The sequence below is a fragment of the Lepidothrix coronata genome, unplaced genomic scaffold (assembly GCF_001604755.1).
Source record: "Lepidothrix coronata isolate B3197 unplaced genomic scaffold, Lepidothrix_coronata-1.0 Scaffold106, whole genome shotgun sequence".
Classification (NCBI taxonomy): Eukaryota; Metazoa; Chordata; class Aves; order Passeriformes; family Pipridae; genus Lepidothrix; species Lepidothrix coronata.
Window position 1 is genome coordinate 1,725,842 of NW_016690286.1, and position 21,374 is coordinate 1,747,215.

Consider the following 21,374-nt stretch of genomic DNA (forward strand, 5'->3'; position numbering starts at 1 on the left):
ATGCACTCTTTGTTCCGACAAGCAACATATTCTGTTCTTCCTGAGAGAAGTCCACCGGTAGCACATGAGCTCCAGAGGTCTCAGCACACAGCAAATTTTGCATTTCTCTGTGCTGGAGAGATCTATAGTGTTGCCAGTCAGTGCCTTTGATACAATATTTGGTCTCTTCCACTCTCCTACCAAAGCCCAGAGAAATGGGATGAAGGCAACCTGTAACAGCAAGCCAGGGCAAGTGTTCCCTAGAGAGGTGTTTCAGAAATATCAGAGACAAGGAGTTTCTGTATCATCGTTCTCAGGTATGTATTTTTCTCTAAAACTTTTACTTTATCTCTTATTTAAAGTTAGCTCTTACTTGGCTATCTGAGTTCCTGTAAACAGCCACTGTCCTTGTTTCTCTGTGTGTTGAAGCCACAGACATACGAGTTACGTTTCCATAGGCATAGTTTCAGCTAAAGAGGAAGACTCTGCTCTGGACAGTGTTAGGTTTCTATTTGGTTTCAGTCGTTGGTGCCCAAGAGCGTCTTTGAGGCAGAAGATCACAGCCCTTCTCTTCACTTTGTATTACAGATTGATATTTTTTCACTGCCCACTTGTAGTGTTGGGGGCATGAAGGGGGGATAAGGCTTCATCCCATTACACTCAATTACTCCTTTCCCAATTTTGGTTCATCAGCAGATACACAGTAAGCCTGCAGATACTGTGACTCAATAGGGATACCGTGACTCAATATGGATACCACTTGGATGGAAATGAAAAAGCCACAATATAAATACAGATCCCAGTGGGATCCTCCTCTAAACACACCCATGCCCTGTCTAGTAATGGTAGTTTCTTTAGCAAATAATCTCTGTTCTCCAGTATGCTCCTTATTCATGGCCCATTTCCTAACTTTGTTGTTCAAGATGAGCAGCTGCAAAAGAGCTGATATAGGAGAATTAAAGAGGCTTTATTTCAACGTCAATGGATTTTTTAAATAAAATTATTCCATAAGAAAGTATTGTTTCTTTGGAGCCACCTTTGTAAGACTTTCTGTTTTGACACATACTTAAAATGCTAAGATAATTTACATGACTTATTTTGTTTTAAAAGGATAATATCTCCATGCTCTATTCTTATTTAAAACTCTGGAAGGACACATTTAGGGTTTTTTTTAATATCTAAGATTTCAGTTCACAGAGAATTTTTTCCACCAACACTCACTCCATGTTTGATTTCCTCATGAAAAACCAATAATTAGAAAGAGAAGGTAATTCTCCAGTATGCAACCTTTGTGAGAAATGGTTTTGATGGTGTCTAAAAGATATAAAGATGCGTCTTACCTCCCAGGTCTGAGACAGCCGGCTGACAGATGCAGTGTTGAGACCCATAACAATAGCGAAGAATGAATTCAGATTTCTTTGGGCTTTACAGCTGAGGAATAAAAATATGATTTTTTTGTACTCAGAATCAGAGATAAATGGAATGCACAGGTATCCTAGGTTACTGAGTCTCATTTCAACCCTCAGCACTAACATACAATCATCTTCCACATAATGAAGTCATTAAATGTTCTCTCATAACCACCTGCAGTCTAGGTGATGGGGTCTCTAGGAAGTTTTTTAGAAAACATTCTAGTGTTTCATCAACCCTGTTGTTGGCAGGTTATTTTTTTCCCTTTGCTGTCAAAAGTAATTTTCCCTTTTCAATGTTCAAGTTACTCCCAGCTGTCCTTTACCATACAGAATAATTCCCTGACCTCTATTCTGTTGTATAATAAATATTTTCCTCCCCTTTTTAATCTTTTCTGTAAATTGTACATTACTGGTTCGTTCGATTTCTCTTTGTGGTTGTGGCCTGCAATCTGCTTTTCCATATTGTTATTATCCTTCATTGAATTATTTGTAATTTATTTTAACTTATGTGTTTCCTTCTTCACTACTTTCTCATGTAGTGAGACAGTGGGAAGGGAAGGAGAAACATAATTACTGTTTTGGCTCGAAGTTCTTACACCTTTCTCTTATGCAAGCATAAAACAAACAGCAAATTATTTATTTGAAACACCATCACATTTTGTCCTTTTAATTTGTCATCTATTATCACCCAAGGACCTCTGTCAGAGTACTGTTCTTTACAATCATGCATTTATTTCTTCAGCTCAGTATTAGCATTCCGTAGCTGAATTACTTGGCATCTATCTAAATTAAATCTTATCCTACTGTTGTTTGCACATGCCACTAGACTCCTTAGATAATTCTTTTTTTTTCCTATCCTCCAATGCATTTGCAATCCTTCATCATTTTTATTGTCTGAAAATCTGATTAATGTTCAATTTACATATCCCTCTAAACTAGTTGTGGCTAGTACTGGTTCCAGTACAGGTCCCTACGGAATTTGCTTGATACCTCTATTCTTTGACATTTTACTATATACAATTAGACCATGCTTATTTCTAGTCCATTTTCTAGTCCATTAGGAAATTTGAAATCCTGAAGCATTGAGTCCTTTTCAAACAAAAAGATTCCCCCTTCTCATGCAGATTTTTCAAGACCACTATAAATATACACGCGTATTTGCATGTGAGAGTGAGAATCCCCTTTTAGGATAATTTTAAGTACCAATGAATTCACTGTCTCCACTGGGATTTATCATCAGGGAAAAGTACATGCCAAGGCCTTAGCCTGGAAAATCACCAGCACTTGTTACAAATTTTATAAAGCCTGCACTTATCACTGTGTACTAACTTGAGATGGTGTATTTCTCACTTCACTTCAGCTGTCTTAAAGTTAATCCTAACTTTGTTGCTTAGAGTCCTTTTATCATTAAAGTCAGACAGCTCCCAAAGACAATTCATTTCAAAACAAGGAAGGTGTCCAATGCAGCCTGCATAAACTGTCTGTTGGGTGGGCCCAGTTCTCACAGCAAGCTGTAGAGAGAAGGTATGTCTTTTACAGTGAGCCACTGCTTGGGGAGCAAGAAGGCTGCTGTTGTCATCTGTTTATTCTGATATGTCTTTTACAGTGAGCCACTGCTTGGGGAGCAAGAAGGCTGCTGTTGTCATCTGTTTATTCTGANGGCTGCTGTTGTCATCTGTTTATTCTGATATGTCTTTTACAGTGAGCCACTGCTTGGGGAGCAAGAAGGCTGCTGTTGTCATCTGTTTATTCTGACCCTACATAGACTTGTTTCTGTAACTCCTCAGGATATTAATTTCTAATAACATGCTAATTAATTTTCTTTAATGAATCATTTGTTTTCTCTTTTAGACTACTCATCAACAGAAGCATATGTATTTGTGTTTCAAAAACTTTTGTCTTCCTTTTATGTATTGACACACTCGAGGAAAAGCCTTCCATTTTCTTCAGGCATTCCTGAACAGCGAAGCACACAGATGTTGAACATGAAATCTTAGGTCTGGTGCTCTCCTGACAGGAGGAAAATCATAGACAAAGCTTCCTGGCTGAATCTAGGAGCATAGATTAGGGAGCAGCCAAAGCTGTTCACAGCTCCCTACCTCTCTGCCTTAAGTCATAAACAAAACAGCAGGGCTGCTTGGCTTGTGCCTCAGGATGAGAGTCCTGTGCTTAGCACACCATCCTTCCACCCTAATTGTTCCTCTTTCATCAACTCTTCCAGAACTGATGAGATATGATAATGTGTTCTTTTAGAAAGCAGCTTTTCTGATTAAAAAAAAATCCCAAGAAAATGACACACTCATTTTATCATCTACATGCTACAATGATGGCTGCTTCTGCAATACACTGGGAGACCCTGTCTACCATTTACTGACAACTGTATTTAGTATCCATAACTTTGGCTTTTCACATAACAGGATGGAATCAATTCAAATAGAGCAACATTTTAGTCTGGTGACAAATATGCCCTTATTCATGTGGGACAGACATGAAATTTTTCCTGGGATGCAAATTAATGCTACTGTGGTGCAAGCAAGGCACACAGAACCAACTGTTTTTTGATGTAATTGGATCAAACTTGCCCATCGATATGGCAGAAAATGAACATATTACTGGATACTATACAACTTGCAAACTAAATCAGATCACATTTATGAGTTACACTAGATTAGATTAGAAGAATTAATTTCTCCAATGGCACTGCTTTGGCAGAGAACAGTCCTTTGTATGTAAGTGCCTTGCAAATTAAATCAAACCAGTCGATGAAGGGAACAAATGATACATTTTCCATGAACATGCATACTCAAATATTGTAGAAGTCCAGTAAGTGGAGAGAAAAGTGAGGATGGTTGCACATAGTTAAATTGCTCCATTTCCTTGGTTACTAAGACAGAGTGATTACAGAGAAAAGAACTCTCTGTGAATAGTATATATTTGTATTCTGTTGCAAGGTATAGTACTATTCAATACCAGTGGAAGAATAGACTGTCAAATCTAATCAATAAAGAAACCCACCCCTCCAATATATAAAAGTATTCCAGAGAAGATTAGAAGGGTTATGAAGGGAATGCCCCTTTGTAGCAGCCAGCTTACTGCAGTTAAGTTCCTCTCTAGAGGTAGGGCTTTCAAGTTGATAGCAGGTTTTTTTGGTTTCCAGGTAGTTTTTGGTAAATGACTGTTTTGCAGCTCAAATAGTTCTGTCAAATGGTCCTCAGGTTATCTCGGCTAAGAAAGGAGCTATCTCTGCACCACCAGGGATGTTGCAGTTGACACTGCAGATACAGCAGCTAAACTGCAGGGAAAGCTTTGAGCAGCATATACTCTACCAGGTCTAGTTTTGGCCAGTGATTGCTATTGTTATTTATGGACTGTTTTATCTAGGTATGCTTACTACACTAACAAAACACAGGATGACAAATTAGTTTTCTTTCACTGCTTTTGCACCTACCCCTCCCCAAATAAAGCATGTGGATTCAAGGATTTTTGTTGCAACTTTAGTAACTTACTGGGCAGCAATCTTGATGAACTTTTTGACTAGCTGCACACGTTTGCAGAGCTGGTTACAGAGGAGTATCTCGGTGGCAACCCAAAGCTGGACCTCGTTGCATCTTTGAAGCAGAAGACTGAGATTCTCAGTGTTTTCAGCATTGCCCTGTCTGCTGAATGTGAAGTATATCAGCTCTTGCTGGAAGATATTGACAGCATTATTAGGGATATAAAAACAATTTAAATGTAAATGAACTATAAATTATTTAGAAGCACGTTTTTGAGACAAGATCTGGTCACAAATGACTATTTTTTCATTATCCATGAGCCAATCACAAGTGATTAAGGTTTGTCTTAGCAAAGTCTAGAGACTTATTACAGACGGCAGGTGGACTGGAAGTCCTGCAATATACGCTTTTCTTGTAAGATTTCCTGCAATTCCATTTCTGGCTACAGTCAGGTATAAGACATAAACAATCTTTTTCTGTATTTCACTACTTCTGTTACAGTATGAAAAAGTATCCATATCAGATCATTGTAGAATCTGAAAAATTTCCATTCAAATTTTTTTCCAAATTAGCCAATTTTTCATCAACAGAGGTGGCGGTCTTCATTTCTGTGCAAAAAAACCCCAGATTTGGCCTGCTCCAAATTTGAAGTGTCTAACCTGAATAAAAGAACCTGAAATAAAAGATCATGGAAAGCATCTGATGAGAAGCAAGGGAATTTTCCATTCATTTTGTCAGAAAACCCACATGCTTTTCAGTGAATGTTATTTTCAAGTGACATTTTTTACTGTTAACTGTGCATTTTACTCAGCAGCTCACACCAAAACCTATCAAAGTCATTGAAACAATCCAATGGGCCCTGAAGTGGGCCATTAGCTCTTTAGTAAAGCCTGCCCAGTATTTTTCATCTCACTGAAGCCTAACAAGAACAGTAACATGACCATCTAAAATGCTGAAACTGTCAATTCTTTTGTGGATAAAATGGTATCTAAGACGACTATTTGTGGAGTCCTGTACGTACTGAAACACTGTGAAGTGCATAAGACATTTTGCATATACAACATATTCAGACAGACCGTTTTTTGAAGAATAATCATGGTCTTTTACTCTCTTGAGGCAAATCCAATAAAATGCACCAGGTATACCAGTGAATATATGAAATGCCCCAACACAGGAAAGTTAAAAACCTTTGACAATTTTCTTAAGTATCAAGGATTGCAACACATCTCTTGGACCACCCACCACTACTGACAGCTGCCAAATCATGTTGTTATGAAAGTAATATACCTGGAAGTGGATGAGGTGCTTCTTACCTCATGAATTGCATTGAAGAGGCTCCAGTCAAAATTTGTCAATTCTAATGCAAGATCCCAGGTGTTGATTCCCAAAATCCTCACAGACCTTTGCTGCAATTCCTCATTTTCAGCAAATGGATTCTAAATAAACAGCCAAGAGCAAAAAAATCCTCAGGAAATGCCAAAAGTTCTGCAATGAAATTGCTATTGGACTAAGGTACCAAACAGAGCCAAATAAGTCATCTTCTCTAAGTACACTTTAAGGGTTTTTTTTTCCCCACTAATCAAAAACAGCTTGGGAAATGGGTCAATAGGATCAATGGTTTGCTATTGGAGAGGAAAGCCTTCTCCTTCTCCCTCTTTCTCTAAACCTTGAATATAAAACACTGACCAAGCAGACAGCATAATGAAAGTAAAATCCCTGAAAACATCAGAAAATAAAATCTGAATTCAGACACCAGGAAATTTTGAATTATAAGATAAAAGAATCATTCTGCAAATACATCAGATTTAGAATAAATACACACAACTTGCCCTCCAATCCACTTTTACAAATAACATAAATCCATACATTTTATGATTAATCTATGCCAAATATAATCAACAAAGAATAAAAACACTGTGTGTCCCGATTCATCAAAGTTACTTAGTGAATTACTGTGGAGAGCAGTGGTACTACTGGTGTTCAGGGTCATTTGACATTTCCATTATTAGCTTGGATTTTCAGTTTTGCATTTCTCTTGGGTTTTTTAACCTCATCGGGCTGAAACTTGGCACATGAACCATCTGCCAACATGAAAAATTGTTCTTATCGGTTAAGCCATTACTTTGGTGCTACATTTCTGACAGTTACAGCAAGTTTTGCAATTTTTATTACGTAGCTAATGAAACTAGGTTGGCTGTCACCTGTCTGCACTGGAAACGTTCCCTTAATATTCACATTTTCAGAAGTGGCTTGAACGCTGGTGATAATGGGGATGACAGATTACAATGATAGCGGAATGTCAGCTCTTCGGGGCACATTGATCCAACAAAATGTAAATAGACATTTCTCATCCTGAGGATGAATGCACAGATCCTAGAGCTACTGACAACACATAACAGTCAGTTGTGATACAGTTCCTGCTCTTTCCTTGAAATGTCTGCATAATTAGCAGAAAGCTATTGAAAGAGCAATTCTCTCAGTGCCTGACTGTGCCTGCCTCACTAGGGTTTTGGGAAATCATAGCAGAGAGAGAGTTTGCAATCTCTGTTTCTGAAGACAGAGGGAAGGATGAAAGACACTTGCTTCCTCCCAATCCATTCCCCTCCCCAGCCCCAGTGAGAGGATGGAGAGACAGACAGACAGAAGGAAGAGGACACACCACCAGCAATATATGCCAGCCACAGACTGACCAGGCTGCCACAACACTGGGGTCACACTGACACTGAGTAATTTTGGTGGAACTCACACAGCATCCATTTCTACATGTAATTCCATGGACTTTGCCCACCACTTCGTATGATTGTGTACCAGCCACTTTAAGTGTTACAGAGGCACAAGGCGGGGTGGAGGAGAAAAGTCACAAGAGCCCTGAATAATCCTCATCCCATCCATTTCTGTACAAACACAGGTCAGCTTTTCCAGGATGATGTAGATTGAAAGATTTAAGCTGTACAGAAGCTTTGGTCTATTTAAAACTGATGAACAAATTCCATTACTGTTCAGTCAAATAACTTCTGTCAATGACAGATTTTTTTTTTTTTAGGTGTGGAACAGCTCAGTAAGCTTTACTAAGGAAGCAAGAAATAAATTCTGCATTGAAAAAGCCCTCTGAGAGGAATATTAAGTTCATAATTTGGAGTCAGACAAATAAAAAATGGGAAGTATAGAATACCGATCCTTACCAAAGAATCAGTTAGATCTTTTCGGTAGACAAACATACGACTGGATGACTCCAAAGATTTTGAAATAGCCAAGTCATTTGGTTGTAGTTCTTGTTTTTCTGTAAAAACAGCAAACAAAACACGAAAGTTTCAGAACAGGAGTAAAAACTATAAGTGAGAAAAAAGGTACAATTATATTTGTAAAACCACATCACAGAAGGTAACAGCATCAAATTCAGTCCCAGTGGGAGCCATCACCTCCACCCTGTTCAGTCACAATAAAGGCAAGATGTCTCTGATAGACTAGAGCACAAAAACTTCCTGCTTCTGCTTTTGACCTGCACTTCACATAGGATAGAACAGAAATAAACCCTTAAATCATCTACTCTAACCTCCTGTGCCTTATAGAACATTTCATTGCAACACAGTGTATCTACTGTAAATATTTTTTTCGAGCAGAGCGTCTCAGCCTCCAGAGACCGAGCTGTTGCATGTCACTGGCAGACAAAACCAGAGGTGGAGACGTCAGCAGTAGCCACAGCTCATCAACAGGAAAAGAACTTTAAAGGATACCAACACCATTAAATTCACCCCACGGAGCAGAGCTGAAGAGTCTTTTATAACTCAATATTTACAGAAATTCTTCTAGACCCAGAGGAATTAATGTGGGAAACGTGAGTAAAAGAGCAGGACACACCACACCGATAGCAAGGAGAAAGGACTTCTTTTTCTCCAGTTCAGAGTACTGATTTAGCTCTGGGCTATCTTGGATGCACTGGAGAAAGATATGGGGGAAAATAAAGCAAACCCCAAAACACTGCTTAAAAACTGCCCTAGGAAAACTGTCTCCTCCTGAGGGCTCCAAATAATCCTCTGGAGATCTGACACATGGTAGACCCATCAACACTAAAAACATGTTGACAGCTACCTTGGACTTTGCATTGCCAATGAGGGAGCAGTAGGACTAGGAGGAGTCTGAGTGCCAAACACAATTTCATATAGTTTGCCCTTTTATCCATGCTCACATTGATAAACAGATACAATGATGTTGAATTACCATTATATTTTTCAAGGTAATTCTGAATAAAGAGCTTGCTCATCCATTAGTGGAGTACAAAAAAAATGAGTTCTCCAATGCTCACACTGCTACCCTCTAAGTGGACAGAAGACAAGAGTTCTGAGTCACACAAATAGCAAAAAAAAAAAGAAAAAAAAAAAAGTGCCAGGTTGGTGTTTGTTACTCACAGCACAGGAGTCACAACACATAAGAAGAAAGAGACTGAAATTGTTGCATTTCAAATTAATTCAGGCAACGTGACTAAATAACATTTTAGGGGTTACAGTGGTCATGTACAAATGACAGTCCAACTGTAACTTCATTTTAATTATTGTTTTCTAGGAACCAATGTGGTCTAAAGATAATAGTGTGTTTCATTATTTATGAATTGTTGGTTTTCTTTAGCTAAGCAAACAGTTAGCACCAGATTATTGCTATCAGAGCAAAACTTGCCCCGCTCTTGAACAGGAGAGCAAGACCTGAAAAACAACAGCAGCACAGTGATTTTGCAGTGCTGTGAAATGCACTGGAGGCAAGTTTGGGTACACACGAGGGTAAAAAGAGTATGCCTGGAAATAATGTAGCCTGGCTGACCACGACACCTATGTGTAATGCTCCCGTATGGCTGCTCCATGCCAAGGCTCTCAATACCCAGAGCAGGGCACCAGCTCCCTGCCACCCACATCAGTGCCCTCAAAAATATGATTACTTAATTGAGCTCAGCATGGGGGAGAAAAATGTGACCTTCCACTTCTGAGTTGAATAAATAAACAGGACAAGCCAGCATTTGATTGTATTTCATTTAACTAGACTGACAAAGAAGTAGCAATGAGTGCTAGAAATCTAAAGGCGCATCCTTTGTCTCAGGGGATCAACACCAGCTAATGTTAGCTGAGAATATGGTCAGGATATTCTACACTCTTAATCCTTTTTATAGATACAGCTTCACATTTCTATGTACCTACTTAAAGTGCTTCTGAAAGACACCACAGTAAGTAAAACAATATGACCAATGAGATTGAGACTTGCCAATCACCAAAGAAAATCTTGGGGGTTTCTCTGGTCCCTAGTATCAGCCCATGATCAGTCTAGTCTTCCTTAAAAAAGACAATAAGTCCATTTGTTCAACTAACATTAAAACAATAGGTAAAAGACGTCAGTTGGAAGCAAGACTGCTTACAAAATATTGCTGAGATTGCTCTCAGCATCTCAACTATGCAAATCTATGTCTTCCTCCTTTCTGCTGGATAATATTTGTCACTCATGCTGTAAATGAGGAAACAGACATGCATATAGTATTTGCTATTCCCTTTCATATTTTTAAAGCAAACCATGCTCATTGCCTTCAAAATTAATTTAAAGACCAAAGTAGGAGATTCATCTGTGGAGAAAAAATAAAACCTTGCAATACTGCTGGAGACAGAGTTCTTTACACTCCCTTTCCCAGTCAGGAGATGCGTATCCCACGGTACCCAAGAATGAGCTGTTGCCATGGAAACAACTCTCTGGGAAGGAGTTCCTCATTGTTCATCATGGTCATCCAGCTGTGGGCCCATACAGAAACAGCTGCATCCTTGCATCAGAAAATGTCAGCTCTCCCTTACGTGATTCACTAAAAAGTAATTAATCAGATGAAGGGAAGCTATTTACCACCAGAGAACGCGACAGTCACCAGTGCCAACTCCTCCTCCGGGTACTGGATCTTTTCTGCCACAATCTTCAGTATCTCCTGAGCTGAAGTGCATACTTGAGCTTTCACACTGACATAGGAGTGCTCCGTTATATACACACGGCAGAAAACTGCACAAAGGAAGAAAGACATGCTCAGCAGACCCGACCATGGCAATGCCTCAGCTGTGTGGCTGCTGCAGCTGCAGGAAGGGCAGCTGCTGCACCCTGAGATGCAGGACATGAAACTAAGAATAAACGTCACCATTTTTCCCCTTCCCACTTCCTCTCCCTGGGAAATGAGTCAAACAGATGGAAACCTAGACTCCCACAGCAATATCTATTTAAGACCTCCTACTATGAGGATTTGTCACAGACAACCTCCATCACTGCCTATCTTCCTTGTAAACCCAGCTGTCACCATCTTTTCCCCCTTCCTTTTCAGTTCAGATAAAACACTGTCCTTTCAGTACATTTCATATCTGCTGCAGAAATTATTTTGGACCTCCACGTTCACCTGGAACAGGAGGCTTAGCAAGAACAGTGCTCCCCAGTATTCCACCACTCCTGATAGCTTATCTGTCTACACATCTAAACTACTTGCATTGCCAGAATATGGTAGCAGCAGCAGAGGCTGCCCAAACAGCAATGCATTTAATTCTGACAATTCTTTTCCTGAATCACTTGCAGCACACATAAAAGCGACTGGTTTGCAGAAAATCCCCGGGCTCATCACTTCCACTGAGGTCCATGAGTTAGTTTGGCTCTGAGAGGGAGATTCCTAGCAGTAATACAGTGGTCAGCTCAGCTAGTGGTTTTTTTCTGCTACAAAAGGGAAGTACTCTCTCTCTGCTTGCCAGAATTTTAGGCTTACGTATTTTGCCAAATTTGCTGTAGCTAGTTCTTTGAAATACAGCTGCCATGCTTAAAGGGGAAGAAACAGACCTGTAGACTTGCATAAATAGTTCAAAAATTACAACATCTGCTAATCAGAATCATCACAGCTCTTGGTTTCATACTCACTTTGGTGCTTAATTAAACTTTCCATTTCCTTCTACACTAGCACTTCTTATTGTAAACAGTCTGCTACCATGCCAGTATAGGATAAAACTTTTCTTCGCCAGAAATGCTGTATTTTTTAAAATTAGTTTTATTGACAGATGTATGGAGCAATAACTCTTTGCTTGTCCTACAAATCTTCATGGCTTCAGGGTACCTTCATTAAAGGAAGCCATGCCAGAAGCAGTTAAGAACTCTATCCTCAAAAATATCTTTTTTTTCTGTTGTAGTAAAACAAAAATAAAGATGAGAATGAAGGAGGAACTTAACATTGAGCCTTGGGGAAGAAAAGTCATTTGATTTTATAATTCTCTTTTAGCTTGTCTCTGGCGACAGTGAATCGGATGCTCATCCTACAGCAGAATCTCTCTTCAGAGTGGATACAACTCATGAAGACAGAGACATCCAATTGCACTTTAAATTACTAGGTAGAAAAATAAATTTTAAAAATCTGACAGGAATATTTGGACTCCTATGCAGAAAGAGACACAACTTGCTTACAGTTAATTTGTTTGAAATGTCCTTCTCTTTCATTAGCAAAGGGACAATGACAGCGATGTTAATTTATAAAAGGGCTATTGATCTATCCTTTCTTCAATATTGAACTAAATCAACCCACAGTTCAGGTCCTTGAGCACAACCACCATAATGATTGTCCCCTCACACCTTTCCAAAGTTCTATTGGGTATCTATTGGGATGTACCATGTTCTGTGGTATCTATTGGGATGTACCATGCCATCTTTTTCAGGAGCCTATGCTGCTCCTCTGTGAGAAGGAGGGAATGCGAGTGGGAGGAAGTGGCCATGGACTGCAAGCCTCCCTGGTAATGATTTCATTAGGGGATAAAATGCCTCTGGTCAAGTGGCATGGTGTGGCTTGGACACACCCATCCTCCACAAGCACCATTGGTCAGGCAGCGCTCCACCACACAGGCTTGGACATCCAACCTCAGCATCTGTCTCTCCCTTCTCCAACTTGTTTGCTATTTCATTCCTTCACTCCCATCATAGTCCATGATCTCAAGGACTGTTCTCAAGGACTCAAGGACTCAGAGGACTGAGACAAAAGCAATTTAACCAGTCACAACTGGCTTTGTTGGGCCCTGCCTTTCTTGTCCCCAGTCACACAGCCTGTCCCCTCTCTGGAGCCAGTACACTCTCCTTCCCAATCACCCCAAAGCTATGTCCAACTTTTAAGAAGAATGACTGTGGGGGTTCTCATCCAGAAATAACATTTTTAGAAGCAGCCTTGATAACATAAACCTCAAAACCCCCTATATTTGAAACAGAAAAAGAGAATTATCTATCAGCAACACGCACTGTGCAGAAAGACTTGGCATTGAAGGAGCTCAGTTTTTATTCTGTTACAAATGAGCACTAAAAATATACTGACTTCAAGTGAACTTCCAGGGTTTTGTTCCCAGTAGGAAACAAAGATATACTGTCAAAGGGTGAGGCTGCCAGGTAGGAGGTCCTTCTGCCTGTTCCCTGCTCATGTACAGAGTGTTCTCCTCTCTGCCTTCTTCCTCATACAGGCATTACAGGAGGGTGACAGCCTCACTGTGTTATAGTATTAGTAGTGATGGATGGAAATGGCTGACATTAAAGTGAAGTGGCACCTCGCACTCCAATCAGAGATGTTTTCAAGGAGAGAAGGAACTAAGGGACGTTCCCAGAGTTAGTAGATCCTGGCCCATTACACGTGACAGGCTTATATATGCACCTTTCACAACCAAGATATAGGTCAAGGGATCGAGAGCATGAAATGGAGCAGAAATAACACCTGGACGGGCTGCCAGCAAGCCTGGGAGGCACACAGCTCTGGAACAGGGGTGCTGGAGGAACCAGACAGAGCAAAACCCCCTTGAGATACCATAGCACTGTTTACCACTGCAAAGCAGGAGGCAGAAAGTTAAACTTACACAGCCATAATATTTCTTCTTTTGTGTCCCTAAGGTCCAGCAGAAAAGCTGTCTGTCAGTTAAAAAATATTTACATTGAGGCCCTTGAGAAACAATTTCATAGTTTTTGAGTTTGTCCTCCACTTTTTCATTTATACTCACTCTCTTCTATTTCATTCATGGTTCCTCTTTGCTGCAGCCAGTTCTCCTTTACACTGAACTGGTGGAAAAAGGTTTTATTCTGTGAGGGAGTAGGAAAGAAAGAAAGAAAAAAATCACAACAGTGACTTTTTGCATCCCTGCCCTTTACAAAGCAGTAATTCACAGAACACAGCATGCAACCCATATGTCTGGCCAAAAGGTTCCCATATAGGAAATCCACCCACCCTTTCTTGGACCAGTAAACTGGGAGTTGCCTTACTAAATAATGACCAAGGTGGAGATTTTGCAGGAAGCAGGACATGCTAAGGCTAAGCAGCCTGCACGATTCGAGATTTTCTGTACTCATGTTCAAAGCCTGTTTCTAATACACTTATTCTTATATATGTTTCTCATGTACCAATCAGCCTACTTAGCAATTTCACTACAATCTCATGTTCTGCCTTCCACATTTTTGCAGTAACATTTTAAGCTTATTACACACTTCAGCCTCAGTGCGGTAAAATTGACAAGCACAGCAATTCACCTCTGAGAAGTTTGTACACCAACTTTGGCTGCATCTCCTTCCTTCAGTTAAATGGACAGATTCATGTTCCTCTCTTTTTCTCTGTCCCTGTCACAAGTCTGCCCTTTGCTCTGTTTACTTGACATCCATATCAATGGATGTGTGACAGTGCCTGTGCTCAGCCTGGTTTGCCCAGATTGCTACATCTCTCCAGCTTGGTGGGGACACACTCCTGGACCTCTCCTGAATTTAGACATCTCAAAGCATCTTGTTAAGATACTAACATTGTCACAGCCACTGCAGGTTAGCTCACACAGCTGATATCCAGGATGCACTGACAAGAAAAAAAGTTCCTTAAGCAGCATTGCAGGTCTAACCTCACTGATGTGTCCTGTCAAGTTTTTGGCCACTAGTCACTTTCAGTTAAGAAGCCAAGAAAAGAGAGGGAAGTGGGCAAAGGGGAAGAAAGTGAGATGGTAAGTTATCTAGCAACCAGCAACAATCAGGTTGGCATTACCTTTCGATGAGGTGAATACTCATCTACAGTGCTGAAACAAAAAGGAAAATCCAAATTATTCTTTCCAGTCAAAGCTTAGGAAAAGGAAGTTTTAGCTATTACAAAGTTTACAACATCAGAAAGTTTTCAACACTAAATGGTCACTCCAGAAGGGCTGCAGAGCTCCTTCAGGAAAAACTAAAGGCATCTGGCTCAGCCAGAAAGCTTTTCTTTGACTTGCACAATTGATATAGTGAAAAGCAATGCTGTCAGCCCACGAGCTGTTGGAGTAGACAAACAGCTCAGACCTCAATGTAAGCAGTCAGGGTCACCCTCAAGGACACAGATCCTTCTGCTTCCCCAATGGCCAAACCATGGAAACAAACTGTTTTGTTGTAAAAAAAACCCAAGGAAAGATCTTTTATAAATACCATAATTATTAGTAAAATAGTAACCCTGAGATGACTATTACAAGATATTTGCTTCTCAGTACTGCCAACTGCAGAGAGAGAGAATGAGAATGAAGGTACCATCTGAAGTCATAGACTGCAGCTTCTGAGGGAATTTCTGCCAGCTTCTCCACAAAGTATTGCTTTTCTTGAAAGTAATCCCAAATAAAATTGATGGAAGTGAAGCCCAACAAACATCAGAGAAAACTGAATAATTTATCTTTAGTTTAAAAAAGAGATTATTCATAAAAATGAATGTGTTATTTGTATCACTCATCACTTTACTAAATTACAGCAAGACGGCGACAAAAATAAATTACACTCTAAATAAAAGGAGACTTGATCACAAATATAATCAATACTTACTGACGGCGATGCATCCCAAGTATCTTCTGAAATTCTTTCAGGTCCTTCTCAAGAATGGGATATTCATACACATCATCTAGCACATTTCTGTATATTGTCTACAAAATAAAACAGTATCTGCAAACGTCTGACAATTCAAACATAAATCTAAGGCATCACATCAGCAGTCTAAATCAATTCAAGCACTAGCCTACTAAAACAACTTTCATCATTATATTTATGCAAAACCCATAAGAAGAGAATGTTCCTGTTTAAATTTCCAGACTGGTCAATATTCAGCTTGTCTTTGGAGAAACACTCTTAGTATTGTCACCAAGTGAGAGTCCAAAATGTTTATCCTCTTTTCTCTACAAATGGCAAAATTTAAAACACCACTTGTGGGTGTTACATAAAATCTGGGTTAGGTCAGAAGAACACATTCTGAAGCAAGACAACACACCACACCATCTTCACTTATCAAAAATGATAATAAACAGGTTCCTTGGATTAAGACTTTTAAAATGGTAAATGTTCTACATCACCTTTCCTCACATTTGCATACATTTTAAACTGAGTTATGTCTTCCACAAACTCCAAGAACTCTCCTTAGTTATAAACTAATAGATAAATAAACCTTTATTCTGATTTTGGGGGAAGGCATTGTCATGATTGAAATTGTAGGAAATATTTTCTCTACACTTTTTCAGAATTTGCACACAGATCCTTCTCTTTCTCTTCTAAGAAAATGACAAATATGTATGAGCTGAGTCATCAGGTTTGCTATCGCCCAATTAACACTCCTATATTCACAGATTTCTGCATGAATGATTTTAGCCTACAACCCTAGACGCTGTTTTTGCATATATAACTGCAACCATTGTTAACATTACTGCTGATTAATATTGCACAGAAGCTTCAAGAAGAGAAATTGTGTGACAGTGCACAGTCACACCTCCATGGCCCTTAGGAAGATCTCCATCTGCATAGAAAGAGCCTCATCAGGAAAAGTGGAAGATCCTGCAAAGTCTCCTAAAATACTCTCATCTTTAACCAGCAGGGAAAAAAAATACATTTTTTAAAAAATCAACAACCAGATGGATGTTGGTCAGCAACAATGGGCTATTTGCAAATTTACAAGGGAATTACAAGAGCTTTTGGAATTCATACAGAAATATCAGAATATCTTTGCTAACAAGTAAGGACAAAATTTTATTTATTAAAAGACATAAATTTGTGCTGCTCTCCATATGCACTCAGCAAAACACTGTGGAATACAATTTCACTCCTCAATCAAAGTAGCATTTCTTACAGAGACCTGAGAATTCTTAGTCTGTGATCCTCTGGATACTGACTGTAGATCCTGTTCTGACAGACATGATCAGTGTGTCCAAGGAACCTCCAAATCTTTGTAGTTTTATTTCTTATCTTCTTAACTTATCCCATTTTCTAGAGATCATGGGATTTCTATAAGTTTCATATGTTAATGTTTTTGACATTGAATGTATTGATAATACAGGTTTTCTGTTCAAACTGACCATCTTTAAAGCATTTAAGGAAGCCACACGCAAATCATTTTATATTATAGATTTCATGGAAAAATGTAAGTATGAAAAAAGATGTTTTATAGATTTTTCTGCTGCGGCTTTTTAGACACAGTAAGTAATTAAACAGTGCTGAAGTGCATCAGAAAGTGTTTTGATACCTTTAAAAACTGTTTTAAATGCTCATCTTCATGTAACCAGTCTTTGTAGAGAGAAGTCCACTGAGATACCAAATGCAAGACTTTCCGCTTCCTACAGGACACATCAGAGTCATCTTCTTTCCCTTGGTGGTTCTTAGCACAATAGGTGCAGTAGGTTAAGGAATGAATAATAAGGTCTCACATAAACTTAAAAATTAACTGATGGCCAAGACTTTGCAATCATCTCATTTGCTAAGGAAAGATTTTTTTTCAGTACATTGCTCAGTTTTAAATGTTTTATCCTGTCTGGAGCTTCAGGAGTTTCATCAAGTTTTTGGAATGAAACTCTCAGTAATAGACGTGCCAATTAATCCTCTGTGCCAACAGGATTTTTCTTCATTACAAATTAGAGAGGTGATTCTATAAAAATAAAATCAATTCAAAAGGAATTATACAATGTTGAGTCACATCTTTTCTGCAGAACTGAGAATGAACCTTTGTCCTGCACACCAATGGCTACATGAGTGTCTGTGGGAAGGAGGGCAATGCATCGTTAACAATAACAAAAAAACCAGGCAAAGGAAGTCAGTTTCTTTTTGTCTGCACAAATTACAGTATCTGCAAAAATAACACTATTAAAATAAAAAAAGAGTGAACAACTATTTCTACCACTGTTCTCTATTCACAAAGCAGAAATGCCAAATGACAGACAATACCCAATTGTACATTGTTCCTATCCCTTCTCTATTCTTTCATTTTAGAGGTAAAAAGATGATGTTTTCATCTCAAAAGGTAAAGAAGGGAAAAAAAAAAAAGCAAAGAAAGTTTATTTTATAGCCACAAGTTTATTTAAGCAATGCTCCATAGCTTATGGAAATCATTGGAAATACATGAAAATAATTCTTCTATCTCAGAATGAGTTAAGACTTACATCCTGTATTGCATGATAAAAGGAGCAGAGATTGGAAAATACTTTTTCTCTTTGTAGGTATTCTAAGAATGAACACAACCTGGAGAGGTTTTAACCCCACTTTAATGTTACCTCATCACAGTTATAAAAGTTTATTTATCTTTAAACAAAAACAAAAATTGCATCGTTGCTATGAGTTAGGCATCTGCTTCAATACAGGTTTATTCAGAGGCAGCTTTATCTTTGTATATTTGACTTCGGTGCAGGAATTTTCTGTTTATTGATTCCTCAGCTATGCAAATTCTAAATATTTTAATAAGTGTACGTGTGTGTGTGTGTGTGTGTATACCTAGTTACAGGCACGTGCAAATTAGGGGAACTCATATCCAAATTTGAATTTAATGTTTCCAGTTTGAATCTCTTCATCCTCAACCCATTTGAGTTAAGAATACAATATAACCTAAACTCTGGGAAGCTATAGATTTGAGTCAAATTCCAAGTATCATAAACCTTATGAAAACTGGACTGGAGAAAAAGAGACTTTGAAAGATCAGCTAAATTAGTCCATCCAAATCCACCCTAAGTAGTCCACCTTAAGAGAGGTTCAAATATACCACTGGAATATATTTTCTGGTTTCTTCTTCTTAATACTCTCCAATATAAAAGATTCTACTGTCTTACACATTTTCCACTCCACCATTTATTTTCTTAAGGAAAAAAAATATCCAAAATATTTCCTAGTATCTAACATGAAAATGTCTTACAGCAATTTATTCTCACCGCCTTTTGTCCCATCTGGCACTGATATGGGAACAGATTCTTCTATTCCTCTTTAGGTACCTGAAAGACTGTCTCAGTTACATATAGATTCCCTTTTTTCAGTAAAACAATCCTGATTCTTTCACGTCTTCTTTGTAGATCTTTTTTCTAGAATACTGGTAATTCCCATTGCTCTCTTCTGAAGTTTCTCCAGTTTGTTCATGCATTTCTTGGGCTGTGATGTCAAAATCTCAAGTGCAGTCCACTTTCTAAGCATGCCATAGTAAATATTTGACCATTTTTCTCTTTTCTTACTAATTTTTTATGCAACCTCAAAATAATCATGCAGGACTGTATTTCAGTAATATGCAAAGAACAAAACCAGGCATGCAATTTTGATATAAGGTTCAACAATAGATAAAACTAGGAGAAAGTGTGTGACCTCAGTGACTACAACATTCAGTAAAAGGATATTGCCTCAGAAGTGCCTGGCACAAGTCATCGGTCGTCATGAAGACTGTGTATGTGAGCAGGAAGTCATCCAGCAGAGTTTCTGCAGAGAAAGACAAAAAAAGCCCAAGGTACAATACATTAGTGAGAGCAGGAAGAGAGTATCTATTCCTGCTACTGTGCATGGCAGGAATTGGGAACGCTAAGAAAAAAAAAAGGTCCAAAGAATGCAGAATATATGAAACTAAGTTTCAAAAAGTTAACAATATGTTGCCACTGCAGAGATCAGTCTCTTCATTTAACAAGCACATTCTCAGCTCCCAAAGCCCCAACAGGCACGGGTATGCACAAATAAGTCACAGTTCAGGGATCAGTAAGAAAGAGTCCTTATCGCAAACACCACCATCCCAGTTAGCTGAGCTGCACACAAAGCAACTTTTCCATACACTAACTTGTTCTGTAAATTCAGAAGAACAGCTTTTAGTAGCAGGAGAGAGAAAACTGTGATTGCCATGTACTGTGATTAACATCTATGTACAGTAGTTGAGAACCATGAAATAAATATATTCAAATCTTTAGCTGGTTAGTCTTGTGGGCATCACTGTAAGTGTTGCGAAGTTTTCTCTAAGGTTCATTTTATCACATTACAGAAGGGCTTTTTCTTCACCTGGTTTCTATCGTTGTTATAAAGGTACTTGCTAATAGACCATCCCTACACACTGCAGCTGTAAGCACCTCAGATTGCCAGGACGAATGGCCAGTTTGGATGTCAGTGTATGTTTCTCATTCCTCATTCCCATGTCACACTATTTTTAGGATTTTTCCAAGCATTGACTGCACACAGTAGGAGGCTGAAAGCACTGGGTTTGGTCTAGGATGCCAGGGTGCAGGGGTAATCTCATGGTGATCTTCAACAATCCATTGGCAGAGTGGAGATAAAACCGAGCCAGATTTTTCCTGGAGATGTGCTACAAAATGACAAGGGGCAACCATCAGAGATGGCAACAAAGAAAAATTTGTCTAGATTACAGGATTTCCTCTTTTCCTTCTGTGAGGAGGGTCAACAGGTTACCTGTACAATCTCCAACATCAGTATATTCAGGGCTTGCTTGTGCAAATCTCCAAGCATCCTGGTCTTACTGGACCTATTTCCAGCACAAGTTGGACCCAACGCTTTCACAGATCCCTTCCAACTGAAATTATTATACAATTCTGAAACAAATTTGCTTCCAATTTTAGTAAACTACTCAGATATGATGCATGGTCTAGGAGTGAATCTGTATCTGGTTCACACGACAAAATCCTTTCTTTTCTGCAAACAGACAATTATATTGGTTTTTTTAACCACAAATTTAAAATGTTTCTGTTTGGTTTTTTGGTTTTATTTTTTCTTCCCCAAATGGTAAGATTTCCAAGTTTTGAGGGGTTCCTGTTCCTTGTATTTCTTTTAATTTTAGCAAACACACTGTGTTCCTTTACACAAGAGAACAGGTTTGCTTTTCCCTACAAGAATAGGAACATGGACAGAGGCTAAACAATAACAGAAGTGATTCTGGTTATGTTGCAGAGCAAAAACACTTTACCAGTATAACTAGTTGGTACCAGCTAGCACCAATTATACTCAGTTGTGATTTAACTGGTGGATTTACAACTACAAAGACTAAGGGCCAAACCACACCTCACACGAGATAGACGAGGCTGAGCCCTGATTTCTGTATCCTGATTTACTTACTATTTGTTTACAATGTGTTCCAGTCCAAGTTAGTGCTTGTGTAGGAGTGTGCAATCGAGGGCATCCCAGCAGCTTTTCATGCTAAGGCTGCAATTTCACAATACTTTACACCAATTTCCATTACAGCTGCCTCGGATCTCCTTGTCAGTAAATTATT

At 38.9% G+C, this 21,374-nt stretch overlaps 1 protein-coding gene across 1 annotated transcript in view; it reads right to left on the reverse strand.

Annotated features, from left to right (window-relative positions):
- Nucleotides 1–21,374, reverse strand: part of RAPGEF5 (Rap guanine nucleotide exchange factor 5) — a 137,761-nt gene that overhangs the window by 17,554 nt on the left and 98,833 nt on the right. Inside the window, exons 13-22 of the mRNA XM_017823836.1 lie at nt 19,510–19,588; nt 17,388–17,532; nt 15,707–15,804; nt 14,913–14,943; nt 13,894–13,972; nt 10,754–10,903; nt 8,068–8,165; nt 6,199–6,321; nt 4,898–5,076; nt 1,320–1,410 (exon numbers count right to left, since the gene is read on the reverse strand). Coding sequence (XP_017679325.1) covers nt 1,320–1,410; nt 4,898–5,076; nt 6,199–6,321; nt 8,068–8,165; nt 10,754–10,903; nt 13,894–13,972; nt 14,913–14,943; nt 15,707–15,804; nt 17,388–17,532; nt 19,510–19,588 — 1,073 coding nt within the window. The remainder of the gene's footprint in view (nt 1–1,319; nt 1,411–4,897; nt 5,077–6,198; nt 6,322–8,067; nt 8,166–10,753; nt 10,904–13,893; nt 13,973–14,912; nt 14,944–15,706; nt 15,805–17,387; nt 17,533–19,509; nt 19,589–21,374) is intronic.